The sequence below is a fragment of the Podarcis filfolensis genome, assembly GCF_964270895.1.
Source record: "Podarcis filfolensis genome assembly, chromosome: 8".
NCBI classification, from domain to species: Eukaryota; Metazoa; Chordata; class Lepidosauria; order Squamata; family Lacertidae; genus Podarcis; species Podarcis filfolensis.
Window position 1 is genome coordinate 54,568,245 of NC_139611.1, and position 13,623 is coordinate 54,581,867.

The 13,623-nt window shown below is 50.2% G+C and overlaps 1 protein-coding gene and 1 long non-coding RNA gene across 3 annotated transcripts in view; one reads left to right on the forward strand and one right to left on the reverse strand.

Moving 5' to 3' along the window:
* The window catches only part of LOC310767890, a 196,892-nt gene that overhangs the window by 70,569 nt on the left and 112,700 nt on the right, over positions 1-13,623 (forward strand). The gene's annotated exons all lie outside the window — the stretch shown is intronic.
* LDHD (lactate dehydrogenase D) lies at positions 3,535-13,037 on the reverse strand. Of its 2 annotated transcripts, none has more exons than XM_083625268.1 (11): positions 12,795-13,037; positions 11,169-11,281; positions 10,013-10,154; positions 9,223-9,364; positions 8,877-9,036; positions 7,973-8,172; positions 6,654-6,782; positions 5,794-5,921; positions 5,175-5,265; positions 4,790-4,901; positions 3,535-4,096 (listed from the first exon to the last, which is right to left on the reverse strand). In XM_083625268.1, exons 1-11 carry the CDS (start codon positions 12,852-12,854, stop codon positions 3,931-3,933), a joined length of 1,443 nt encoding a protein of 480 aa, XP_083481394.1. In that variant the 5' UTR covers positions 12,855-13,037; the 3' UTR covers positions 3,535-3,930. The 2 variants fall into 2 exon arrangements, with proteins under 2 accessions (XP_083481394.1, XP_083481395.1); XM_083625269.1 differs by lacking the exon at positions 12,795-13,037 and adding an exon at positions 12,030-12,288.

The window sequence follows — 13,623 nt, forward strand, 5'->3', positions numbered from 1 at the left end:
GTATGGACTGTGAAGTCCAGAGAGCAAGGCAGTTTGCCGTCCAAGTTCCATGAGGGATGAAAAAGTTGTAAAGTTTGGCTGGGATTAAAACCACCCGGGGTGGCTGAGGGCTGGAAAGAGGTTGCCCTTTTTTAAGAGAAACTAAAAAAAAGATGCTCGGAGCAAGAAAACCAAAAGAAGGGCACAGGGGTCAATGAGGCACAGAAGAAATTTGTGGATGAAGGAAGAGGAGACAGAATAGAAGGGAACTGGGAATACGTACAGAGAAGGCTCTGAAAAAAATGTCAGAATGCTTAGGAGCTGGAGGAGCAGCAGGCCAGGGAATGGAAGTGGTAGAAAGTGCCAGGGGAGCCTGTCAAGGGGCAAGGCTGCTAGAAGAATCAGAGCAAAGATCTTTGACCATTACCTGCAAATCAGAGATTGTGCAGAGGGCCCACGGACAGGAGGAGCTGTTCATTGTTGGTGGAAAAGAGCCCAAGGGCATAAGAAACCTGTCACTGCCGCATAGTGGGCTGGCAAGCTGGAGAAGGCAACAAGGGCCAAGAAGCTGTGCAGGAGGGGCTAGGGTTTTTTTAAAGCCAGTTCTTTGGTTGCAGTCTTGTAATGTCCACTGGTGCTGCTTCAGTAGCCTATTGGTGGAGTGGCTGAATGCCTCAGGCCTGCAATTCCCCTAACTGGGACTCCTCTCTCATTTTTAGGAAAGCCTGGCTGCCACAGCCTGCATATATTTACACTGGTTAAGAATTCTCCCACATGATGTGTATACTGCTGGGGGTGGTAAAAGGGCGTGCGGAGCAATGAATCCCCATCCCTCTGGCTTTTGACGATTCACTAGGTGATCTTCACACTGGCATTTGCACCCACATTGTGTTTCCTTTTAAGCTAGAGCTGAGGACCTCGGGAAGCTGAGCTGTGCAGCTGCAACCACAATCTTGAGGTTTTCTGCACAGAATTGCAACCGACGCACATCTTTGTTTGGGGCTGTGGTATCACGTCTCAAGTAAAAAGGCTGAATGTTAAGGACCTTTTTCTTAGGAATGGCTGCATCTTGTTTCCTTCAGGTAAAAATGAATTGCAGGTAACAGGCAGTCCGAGGCCCCCTCTTGCTTGTCTCAGTGTTGTCCCTTGTAGAGCTCAACAGGTAGGAGGATGGGGGCAAAACCAGAACTCGTTGGCTCTGGTGCCATCTACTGCTGGGTTCTCTGGATAGCAGGAATGGGGAACCTGTGGCCCTTTAGCAGTTGTTGGACTCCAGCTCCCAGCAGCCCTAGCTTGCCTGACCAGTGGTCAGGGATGATGGGAACTGCAGTCCAGCAACACAGCACAGGTAGAGCCGCAGGTTCACCCATTCTTGGTCCATGGAATTAAAGAAAGGAGCTGCATCTTGTGACATGGTTGAGAGCAGGAGCAATACTTCCCCCCCCCTCCGCCTTCTATAAAACAGCGGAGGACCAGAAAGACGACAGCACTAGCCTCAATTTCAAAAGTGATGTGTTGGACGCGCCCCTCCACTTTCCCCGGTACTGATGAATCACTGCCATTAATTTGACTGCCTTTGTATGCCACCTTTCTGCCAAGGCATCTGTATTTGTATTACAGTTTTGAAACGCTGAAACAAATGGTATAAAATGCAGTGACAAGAGTTCTATTAGGCCAAGCGATGGTACAAGCTCTTCTCTAATGGCTTTTGTCTTCTCTTAAGAGCACACAGGTTTTGCATAGCTCCAGAGAAGGTGGAGGAAAGGCTACCCTCCAATCCTATCAGGTCTCTGGCTGGGCATCCTCTCTGCAAGCTTATTAATTGGGGATAATGTTTTTTCATTTTGTGAGACGCTTGCAGGAAAGGCAAAATCTGACCTTGGTGCTAGGAGGCCCAATTCCCATTTCCAGGGTTGGCTCATGCAGATGAAATCTGTCACGTGTGTGACGTTCAGATCCTGCACCCTCACTGCTTCTCCTGTAGTGTAAAATACCCCTGTGCCAGCATTCCCCAACCAGTGCCCTCCTGCTGTTGCTGCCAGATTCCAACTCCCATCAGCCCTGAGCATTTGCCATGCTGGCAGGAGCTGATGGGAGGTGGGAGTCCCAACAGCTGGTGGTCCATAGGCTGGAAAAAGCTGTTTAATGCAACTGGCAAGCCCACACACACTTTCCCGACCTGTTGTGAAGGCAATTTACTATTGCTTCATCTTGGTTAAATAGTGGTGGTAATGGGGGCAGCTTGAAGTCCTTGATCAAGGGTCAGCAAATTTTTTCAGCAGGGGGCCGGACCACTGTCCCTCAGGCCTTGTGGGGGGCCAGACGGTGGCAGTGGTGGGACGATGAGCAGCACGCAAAAGGGCTCCAGAGAGGGGCTGCTTTAAATGGCGGCTGCTCAAGTGATCACGCTGCTGCTGCTGCTGGCATCAATCAAAGCCCAGCCCCCTTCTTCCGCAAGGCGGGGAGAAGCCAGGAGAAGGGAGGGAGGAGGCGCTGCCATGGTGTGTGTGTGTGGGGGGGGGGAAATGGAACAGCCCGAACGATCAGGATCAAATCCACACTGTTCCACACGGCGATTCCTGGACCGTCCGCGGGCCGGATCCAGAAGGCAGTTGGGCCAGATCCAGCCCCCGGGCCTTAGTTTGCCGACCCATGTCCTTGATCATGAGTTCTGCCAGTGAATTGGAAGGTAAGAAATGAAAAAGCAGATGCCAGAGGATTTGCAGAGGAGAGGAGTCAAAAGAGACACGCATACAGCTGTCAACCTGTGTAGGTAGGAAAATGGATTGAGAAGGCAGCATGCAACTGCAACTTTGCTTCCTGGAACTATAGAGTGAAGGATGAGTAAGAGGTAGATACCTCTTTGATCTGAAGTACATCAGCAAGGGTTTCTGACTCTCAGAAATGTCATAACAAAATGACTTTTCCCCCATCTAGATTAGGCTGCTGAAACGAAGAAAGCTGATCAGCAGTGGGCCTTGGTGGGGAAAAGACAGAACAAGTACAGGTACTGAAAATGATTTTATGTGATTAGAAGCCACCCTGTTCTTTCATTTTAACTGGGTGCCTTTGCAGCTGGCTCTGGTTGGTAGATCTTGGGGCTCTAGTAAAAAAAACCCAAAGCAGATTCATCAAGCCTGGTCTTTGGCAAAGGACAAAACTTTAGGATTTTCTCCACTGGAAAAGCGTTTCTTCAGAGCCCACATCCCATCCCAGCTTCTACCCATGTGCTTTTGTAACACCTGCATAAACACCTGCAGCTCCATCTGCTCCACAAATGCACATTTGTGGCTCATTTCAGCTCCACTTGGCAAAACAGGTATGTAATACATATTAAAACACAGGTGGCTGTGGAGTCACCTGAGCTTGCCTCTCCAGCCAAGGTCATGCCTACCTAACAAAAGGTTGCCACATTTAAAGCATCTTCAAAATCAAAGCTTCCATCAAGGAACCTTAGCAGTGGCACACTGGGTGAAGCAGGAGTTCTCCGCTATACCGATTCCCCTTTGGGTAACTACAGTACTCTGCATCCCTTGAGAGAATGGAAAGCTCTGGTTGAACTGAACTTGTTTAATTTTTAAGATTGCAGTGCAAATGAGCCAGAGATGGTAGGCAAGCCCCCTTTGGAAGGGCGTATGTGGTGCAGCCTCCGCAACAGATGCTTTCAGTCAAAGATGGAGCTTTCGCCCTGTATGGGAAAAAATGCTGGGCCTCATGGGAGGACACTCCAAGCGTCCTTATCGTGTGTCTGTAACGGTTTGTGCTCATGATGGTAGCGGAAAGTATATACACAATCCCACTTTCAATACTGTGCCCCTCCAGATGGCAGTGATGCAATTAACACTGGGGAACCATCACAGAACAATTCATAAAGTGGACTGATGTGTGTGGACGGTTCCATGTAAATCCACTACAAACTGTTATTACATTTGCGCAGACAATCTCAGGCTTTCACAGCACCTTTCCAGGGTTCATGAGGTTTTTAGGGTCCAGCGCCACCTTGATCTGCTGCATGGTGGACAGCGCCACCTCGTCTACTTCCTCACGCAAAAACTGGCGTTTGCCCAGGCCTATGCCATGTTCCCCTGTGCAGGTGCCGTCCATCGCCAATGCACGCCTGGAGGAAAATAATAAAAGCACAAACATTGGATCGAAACATAAGAACATCTGTGCTGGTACCTAGTTCCCAGCATTTGCCAGTTCCCAGCATTTGCCTCTGGTCCTCTTGTTAAAACAAGGGGCAGCAAGGATACAAAGGGGCTGTGAGTTTCGCCTCACCCCTTGGCTTACACAGCCCCCCACATATTGAAAGGTTAACTTACGAAGTGGAAAGACTCTTCTATTATCACCATCATCTCATTCATTGGAGGCTCTTAAGCAGCAGTGATTCCTGCATACCACAAAATAATAGAATCACAGAGCACGAGTTGGAAGGGATCCCAAGCGTCATTAGTTTAAAGGAATGACAGCTCCAGAATCTGACAGACGCCCATCCAACCTCTGCTTAAAAACCTCCAGTGAAGGAGAGTGGTGGACTACCTTCCAAGGTAGTCCACTACCCTGTCAAACAGCTCTTACCGCCAGAAAGTTTTTATCAAATGTTTTGTCGGAATCTCCTTTCTTGTCATTAGAATCCACTGGTTCAGGCCCTCCCCTCTGAAGTAGTAGCAAACAAGTTTGCTCCATCTTCCATGTGATAGCCTTTTAGATGTTTGAAGATGGCTCTCATATCCCCTCTCTCTGGAACAACCCTCAACCATTCCTCATAAGGCTTGGTTTCCAGACCCTTGATCTCCAGTCAGATCCTTACCTGACCAGCCGTTTGGAAAACTCTGCCACCCTCCTGCTTTCTTCGGCGTCTTCCGGATCAAAAATCAAGAGGCAGTGGAAATTCCCATCACCAACATGGCCGACAATAGGGCCTGAAAAACCAGCAGCGGTAAAGAGATCATTGTTTGCCATGATGCAGGATGAAGATGAGGCCAGCCTCCCTCAATCTGGTGCCCTTCAACTGGACGAAAACAGCTCAGGACCCCAGTAGCTCAAGGACCACCTCTCCCCACACGCTCATCGTCATCCAAGGCTTCCTTCGTGAGCTCCCTTCCACTAGAGGTTCAGAAGTGGCAGTACAAAATCAGCCTTTTCAGTGGTGGCCCCCCATTTCTGGAATGCTCCTCAAACAATATTCTGCCCACCTGTGAGCTTGGACTCCAGTAGATCTTTCTTTGTTTCCAGCAGGATTGCAGGGAGGCGGGAGATTGGAACACAGACGTCAGTCGAGTATCCCTGCAGATGATGCAGATGGGAGGAGGGAAAGGGTGGGGCAATGCTTTTGAGGAGGCTTAACTTTCTTCCCTTCCTAGCCTTTTGATATCTTTTTGAGAACCACCAGGCCTCAAAATGCCCTTGCCTAGCCTTCAGCCCATCAATACCACCCCACATTAATCAGTCTCTGCAACCCTCCAGGCTACTACCCTTGTGTGGCTCCACAGCAGCCTAGTCACGTTGCACCAAACCCTAGTTTCACTACACATGCAGCAGAGTTCTTTCATCAACAACTCCTTCTCAGAAGCAACCTTGAAAAGAAGGTAGCCAGTCAGCCAAACTCAGGAACCTGCTTGTAACTCAACCTTGCGATCCTCGTGAACGGAGGTGGCGTTCGGAACACGGTAAGCGAGAGGTGAAATGAAGCATAATGGAGAGTGTTCTTCGTAACTCAAGCAAAGGAGCCAAATTGCAAGGCAGATCAGAGTTCTTTCTTTTTAAAGTGCTAAGCCACCCAACAGAGCTTTCTCCTCTCCCCTCTTGACTCACCTTCCGGCCTGGGCGAAGGGCCAGCGCAGCATACCAGGCATTGTGGCGTGCGGCCCACAGCTGACTGCGAGCCTCCTGCTCCCGTGCCCACACAAATTCCGAGCCCCCATTCGACTGCACAATCTCCCCTGCGAAGATAGCCTTGTGTCAGAGCACCACCACTACCACCTCTGGTGAGCCAGCGTGGTGTAGTGGTTAAGAGCGGTAGACTCGTAATCTGGGGAACCGGGTTCGCGTCTCCGCTCCTCCACATACAGCTGCTGGATGACCTTGGGCCAGTCACACTTCTTTGAAGTCTCTCAGCCCCACTCATCTCACAGAGTGTTTGTTGTGGGGGAGGAAGGGAAAGGAAAATGTTAGCCGCTTTGAGACTCCTTCGGGTAGTGATAAAGCGGGATATCAAATCCAAACTCCTCCTCTTCTTCTCTGCTGCCAACCATAAGAAGAGCCTTCTGCATCAGGCCAATAGGCTATCTAGTCCAGCATCCTGTTCTCACAGCGGCCAACCAGATGCCTGTGGGGAAACCCATGAGCAGGAGCAGAGGCCAATAGCCCTCTCGCCTCCTGTGGTTTCCAGCAACTGGTGCTCAGAAGCATTGCTGCCTCCAACGGTGGAGGCAGAGCATAGCCATCAAAGCTAGTAGCTGTTGATCGCCTTCTCCTCCATGAATCCATCCTTTTTTAAAGCCATCCAAGTTGGTGGCCATCACTGCCTTCAGTGGGAGAGAGCTCCATAGTTTAACTATACACTACCACCACCAAAGCATGGTGCCAGGCTGCTGTGCCAAACATATCCCGACTCAGCCTTATTGCCAGGCTTGTCTGGCTGGCAGGCTTGGCCCGGCTTCTGCAGAACCCACCTGTTGCTTGGACCTGCTCCTCCACGCTGTTTTCAGTGCCATGGAACTCCAGGAAGAGGGTGGGCAGCTCTGCGTAGCTCAGGCCACTGTGGCTGTTGCAGGCGGCCATCATGACATCATCCAGGAACTCTGGTGGCAAAGAGAAGAGGGCCACTCGCCATAGGGGGACATCACAGGAGCAGAAGGGAAAACCCAGAGCAAGCAAAGCCACTTCAGCTGCAATCCTCATCTAGCTTACACCCCATTGAAACCAATAGGATTTACTTATGAGCTGATATGGTTAGGACTGCACAGTTAGAGGGCAATGCAACACACACCTGGAAACAAGCCTCTTGGAACGCCATGGAGCTTACTTCAGAGTAGACTCACGTGAGATCGTTAGTGTATGAATCAATGGGAGCAGCCTTCCTGCAGCATCACAAAACCGCCTCCACGCCAGAGCAGTTTTGAGGCAAAGGAAGGAAAAAGTGTGCGTGCGTATTGGACAATGTAAGGAGGTGAACACAAACTTACTTGAATAAATTTGTCTATGGAATGTATTTATTTGTTTCAAAGGCAAGGCTCGCCTTGTGGGAGAAAACACGACAAGAGATCCAATTTTTAAGGTAACACTTGTGGTCACAGACTTGACTGTTTATTTTGATAGCCAGTGGTGGTGTATGGTTAGACTGTCAGACTAGGACCTGAGAGAGACCACAGTTCAAATCCCTGCTCAGCCATGAGGTCACTTCCTCTCAGCCTAACCTAACTCACAGGCCTCTTGTGGGGATTAAATGAGGAGGGGGAGAACCACCTTGAGATGCTTGGAGAAAAGGGTGGGGTATAAATGCAATCAATCAATTAAATGGACATCAAATCTTTTACTTCTGGCCTTCAGGCCTTTTTGCTCCTAGATGGCATGAGGCTCCTTTATCTCACTTCCACCCCCCGCACAAACACACACATATGCCAGCCATTAGCCCCTCTACTTCCCAATTCCCCTCTAACTGCCCTCACTCCCCGTTCTTCCTGCTCTTATGTCCTGGTTCTTCCACCCAGCTGTCCCATTCCTTCTCTTACACAGCACCTGCACTGACCTTTGCATTCCATGTCTAACCCCTTCCCACCAACCCCAGCAGTTAGACCATTTGTGAACATTCCATGCCATCCCAACTCAGCCAGTGGCAGAGAGGAGTCCTATATATACTGCACAGAGAAGATTCAGGCTGACGAGACCATTACGAGGCCTGATCTTGCAGGCTCCGGAAGGAAGCCTTTTGGCCCACCCTGTTCTTCTCCCTTGTCCGCCACCGCCTGGGGTGCCCTGTAGTCCTGCTTACCAATACGGGCGATGGGGATCCCAGTTTGAAGAACCTGCACAGTGCTGTCCACAGCTGCTTGCACGCTGGGAAAGGCGCAGACGGCTGCCACGGTGGCCTCTGGGGTGCCGTGCAGGCGCAGTGTGGCCTGGGTGATGAGGCCCAGCGTCCCCTCGGAGCCGACAAAGAGTCCTGTTAGGTGGTAGCCAGCAGCGCTTTTCCTGCAAGCAAAAAGCAGTCCGTGAGTTTCAAGGGACCAGGCTGGGCCCTGCACCAATCAGCCTCTTCCCCTGGTGTAAGCAGTCAGCTTCCTCCTCCCAATGAGCACATGCAATGTATTCGATGCTGTATAAGGTCACACAACCATCAGGATGGTCGCTTTTCTGTTGGGCTAGCAGCTTAAGAATATAAGAACATAGGGAGAGCGTGCTGGATCAGGCCAATGGCCCACGTAGTCCAGCATCCTCTTCTCACATTGGCCAACCAAATGCCTGTGGGAAACCCACAAGCAGGATCCGAGCACAAGAGCACTCTCTGCTTCTGTGGTTCACAGCAAATGAGACTCAGAAGCAACAGTGGAGGCAGATATTAGCCATCATGGCTGACAGCCATCGATTGCCATTTCCTCCATGGATTTGTCTAATCCTCTTTTAAAGCCCATCTCACTCCTGCGGGAGTTAGATGACGTTGCATCAAACCAACATTATCCCATACTTACTGGTGCGTTCCCCCTCACTTCCCTTCTTGCAAAACGTCTAATCTTTTGGAGAATTAACCAAATGCATTTTAACTGAGCAAGCTGAACTTGCTGGCATATGACTGAACCCCATCCCAAAAGAGCAGCAGCCTGGAAGCGGCCAAAACCAAGATTTGAGGGAAGGCGCAGAAGGAGCTTCAGGATAGCAAGAAGAACTTAGCTGGGTACCTGGGCCTCCGGCTCTGGCCGGCTGTGTGGAGGACCCTCCCGTCAGGCAGCACCACCTGCAGGTTGAGCACGTTTTGGCGCATGGTGCCATAGCGCACAGCATTGGTGCCTGAGGCACTTGTGGCCGCCATGCCGCAGAGAGAAGCATCAGCCCCAGGGTCTGAAGAAGGAAAAGGCACAGCCGGGGGAGCAATTAGGTAATGGCAAACCAGGCCACCCCCCTCCTAATGCCGGTAAGATCAAAGCATCTTGCCAGCCACTAGGCTGGTCCGCTACCACATTCCTTTATTTCCCAGAATGCAACTCCACTGCACCCCTCCCAGAATTGTACTTAAGGCAAGCGTACCTACAGGAAACCAGAGTCCACTGCCCCGTAGGTAGCTGTTCAGTGCCTTTCGGGTCACACCTGGTTCTACAGCCACAGTGAAGTCCTCTGCGTTCAGCTCAGAGATCTGGTCCATTTGGGTCAGGTTAAAGCACACACCACCCTGTCCCATGGAAAGAGACAAGCACAGGGTTACCAAAAAGGGAGCACGGGGAACCCAAAGAGGAGGAGTCTGGCATGGGGGGCAGGGAGGAGCAGGAGTCCCACATATTCCCCAGCCTTAAAAGTCCAACTCCTTGCCTCTGGAGAGCGGCCAATTTGTTTATTTACTGGTGTGATGGCTTATTGAACAATAGTCAAAAACAGGCAGGAGAAAAGGAGCGATTGCCACACGCAAAAGCTACGGCCCCATCCACACCATCTGTTTAAAGCAGTATCATACTACTTTAAACAGTCATGACACCCCCAAAAGAATGCTATTCCCCTCCTGGAGCCACAGTTCCCAGAGTTCCCTGGGAAGAGGGATTGATTGTAAAACCACTGAGAATTGTAGTTCTGGGAGCGGAATGGGGTCTCAGCACCCTTAACAAACTACAGTTCCCAAGATCCTTTGGGGAAGCGATGACACTTTAAAGTGGCACAAGAGTGCTTTAAATGTACAGTGTGGATGTGGCCTCTGTTCCAGGCCAAGCCTCACTTGGAACTCTGAGCTCCCCCAAAACCATACCCCGCACCCCCACTCACTGCTCCAGCCTACCTTTCCCCCGCCCCCAATCCCCATTCCCATTTCGCTTGCCATTCCCCTCCTTACCTGCACAGCACTCACGCCCCCTTCTAGGCCCGTTCCTGTCCCGAAAGGAATGATGGGAGCCCCACGGCTGTAACAGGCCTTCGCCAGCAAGCTGACCTGCTCCACGTTCTGGGGCCAGACCACGGCATCTGGCGGGCGGCACCTAAAGAGATGGCGGTGGGACAACATAATTTATCCATCCATTTTGAATGTGTATAAACGCCTCACTGGCCGAGGCTGTCAGTGCACTGCAATAAGATGTGGGGGGGAAGAAAAGTTAAAGCCATTTCAACAGACTCTAAAAACAGTAAAAAGTTTTCCTTAAAAAAAAAGAGAATCAATTTCTAGTATTTGTAGAGAGAAGCGAGGTAAAATGTGTAAGCGCTATTCTCATTGGTTTTGTGAGGCAATGTCACTGTTCTCTCCTTCCAGTTATGTGTCTGCATTTTCTCAGAACTACGATGTTGTTGTTGATGATTTATTAAATTTATTTGTCGCTTTATTTGCCATGGCAACTCAAAGCAACCTAGAAAAAAAAAACCCTGCATTAAAACCAGGAAGAGAAAATATATTAAAACATCCCACCCACTCTAAAAGGCCACAGATAATTAAAAGCCAAAGGCCTGATTAGAAATGAAGGTTTTTGGCTGTCCATGAGGCAGAGAGAGTGAAGTGCCCACCTCAGGCGGCGGAAGTGCAAGAGCAGACACTCTGCTTAGGAATCTCTTTTGCAGTCTCTCGGAGGATGTTGGGGTGCACCTCTTGGGGGTACAGCTGCTTTAATGAGCACAGCACCAGCCTGTCTAGGAGGCCCTGCATTCTCCCTCTGCCTGAGCACAACCAGATGACTTTCCTCTTCTTGTTCTTCTGCTCTCTGGTCAATACCCAGAAGCAAAGGACAGCCATCTCATGCAAGCATATAGTGCTGGTAGGAACACAGGAAGCCGAGTCAGAAAATTGGTCCATCTAGCGCAGTATTGTCTGCACTGACCGACAGGCTCACCAAGCCTAGAGAGCCTGGGACTGCTCTACGGCCCTTCCCCAGAAATGGTCCATTCTCCGTCACAGCATACTGTATGTGCAGAGTCATCATTTATACCTGAGAAGTCCAAGGCCATGCATCAATCAATTGAGGTCAATGTGCAGAAGAGGAATTCTGGGAAGTCCCACTGCGTACCTGTGCATGGACTCGTCATGGCCATGTTGCTCACAAACTGGGGTGGCTGTGGACACATTGCTGCTCCCCACCACTGCTCTCAGGGAATCTAGGAAGTCCTCTGTCAGCCAGCCCTGCAGGAAAGATATAAGGCTGGGAGTTGACAAGACAAGCAAGGAGGCACAGCTGGAGAGACAGATGGGCAGCCAGAAGTGCAGAGGGTACAAGTGGATGTCTACGCAGCCGTTACTGGTACTGAGTGAACAAGGGATGCAGACCTGGGGTGCTCAAGGAATAAAGAAACAAGAGAGACACAAGGATTTCATAATAGAACCTTAAAGACTCTCCGCCTCCTTCCATAGGTTCCTTCCCACATGCCCCAGTCCATATAGATTAGCCTTTGCCCTCCAGATGCTTTTGGACTACTACTCCCATCAGCCTCAGCACTAATGGGAGTTGTAATCCAACATCTCAAGGGCCACAGGTTGGTGACTGCCCACACAGTCACTCAAAGAATCCTGGAGCTACAATGATCAGCACCCTTAACATATTACAGTTCTCAGAATACTTTGGGCGAAGCCATGTACTTTAAATGTGTGGTGTGGATGTGACCTTATTTGGGATTAAGACCCACTGAACACATATTTGCTTCTGAGTAAATGTGCATGGGATTGTCTTGCTCTACACCTTAATGGCTATTATAGTTCTGTACCATTATCTCAAGTATTAATAGGTTGAAACAGTTGCACAATGGGCAGAAATTCAACAGGTGAACCTCCTCTCCCATCCACTGCCTCTCTGTGCCAAGAAAGAGTTTTCACTGGCTGAATTTCTGCCTCTTGTGGCAACTGTGAAAGATTCAGAGGGAGGGGGGGAGCAAACCTGAGCTTGTTTTGAGGCTCCAGGTGTTGGAGAGCTGCGCCTGATCTCACCCACCAGCAATTTTCACGGAGACAAACCCATTTCACACGTGCAGCTGCAGAATCAACAGACCAAGTTCCTTCTGGACTTTGGCCACTTCACTCGGCAAGCTTCCCCCTACGGGGAGAAGACCTATATGCAAACTTCTTATCCCGGTTCAGCACTAGAACCTTCAGACACCTTTTATATGAACTGGCATTTGTAAGACAACCCTCCTCACAAGCTTGGCGGATCAGGAACTGGACCTGATGAGCAAATAACGCTAACTGTTCTTTACTTGGACTTCGTTCTTTTAACCTATGTGCAACTGTACTCCGTGCCTATTTTATATTTTTGTTTTTCATCGTTTAATTTCCACCAGCCGTCATAACTGTTCTCTTTTATACACATTATGAATATATTTTTAAAGCTTTACCCCCCCGCGCCAAAAAAAATATATTATCATGAGTCAGCCAACTATCTCTCTTTCTTGCTATTCCCTACCCCCCCCCAGGCATTTTATTTTATTTGAATACGTATAGGCCCCCTATTAAGCAGGAAGGGGGAAATTAATCTCCCTCCCGCCGCCCCATGGGAGGGGAGAAGCCCCCAGACCCCCAACTCTCCTCCCCCGCGGCCCGAAGTGGTACAGTCCAGTCAAGGCTCTGCCTGCCACCGGGTTACAAAGGCGCGCGCACTTCCAGGGGAGCTCCGGGGCGGCTCGAAGGCGAAAGGTCGGCGGGTTACCTTGGCTGCTGCTTGCGAGTAGTTCCGGACCGCGAAGCCCAGCGTCCGCCGCGCAGCCATGGCGAAGGACGGGCGAAGGAGGCAGGGGAGGCGGAGCAGCCTCGGTGCGGCTTAAGGTGGACCGGCGGCGGATCCGGAGCGTGCCTCCCTAGCCCATTCCGCTCCTCGCAGGAGAGGTGCTGAGGCGCAGCCTGCGAAGCCTCAAGGCCGCCTCCGCCTCCGCCCCCGGGATGGGAGGCGAGCACTCTGCACGTGCTCAACGGCACGCCCCTTTTTCTCGTCGCACCTCCCCTAGACCACTTTTACGCATTTCAGCGAAACGAAGCGGTGGAGGGGTTTATACTGGAGTCTTTTTTACCTTCTGGGCTGCAGGTGGGCGGGGAGGGGGAGAAATAAGCCCCACTAAGTTCATTGGGGTTGTAAGAGTGTGTAGGAATGAGGCTTAAGTAAAATTGAGTAGAAATCTTGGATGATGAGTAGTCACTCATGAGTGTGTTATCAACAGATGAATTGGCCACTCCAGTTCACTTCAGTTATCATTAAGAGTTACACAACCAAGGGCAATTAAAGCACAGCAGTTACTAATTAATTAATTAATTGGTGCGACCAGAGCCACAATACTCTGCAAGAGGGATGCACAACTCCCTTAACTACCTTGTGTCACACTTGCCATAAAATAAATTATAACCACTAGTTTACACATTATGTGAAATAAGATGGTAGAATTCTCTGTAGAATCATAGAATTGTGAGGCTGGATCAAATAGTTCAAGCCCCTGCAATGCTGGAATCGCAGCTCAAGAATCCTTGAGAGGCTCTGACCTCTGTTT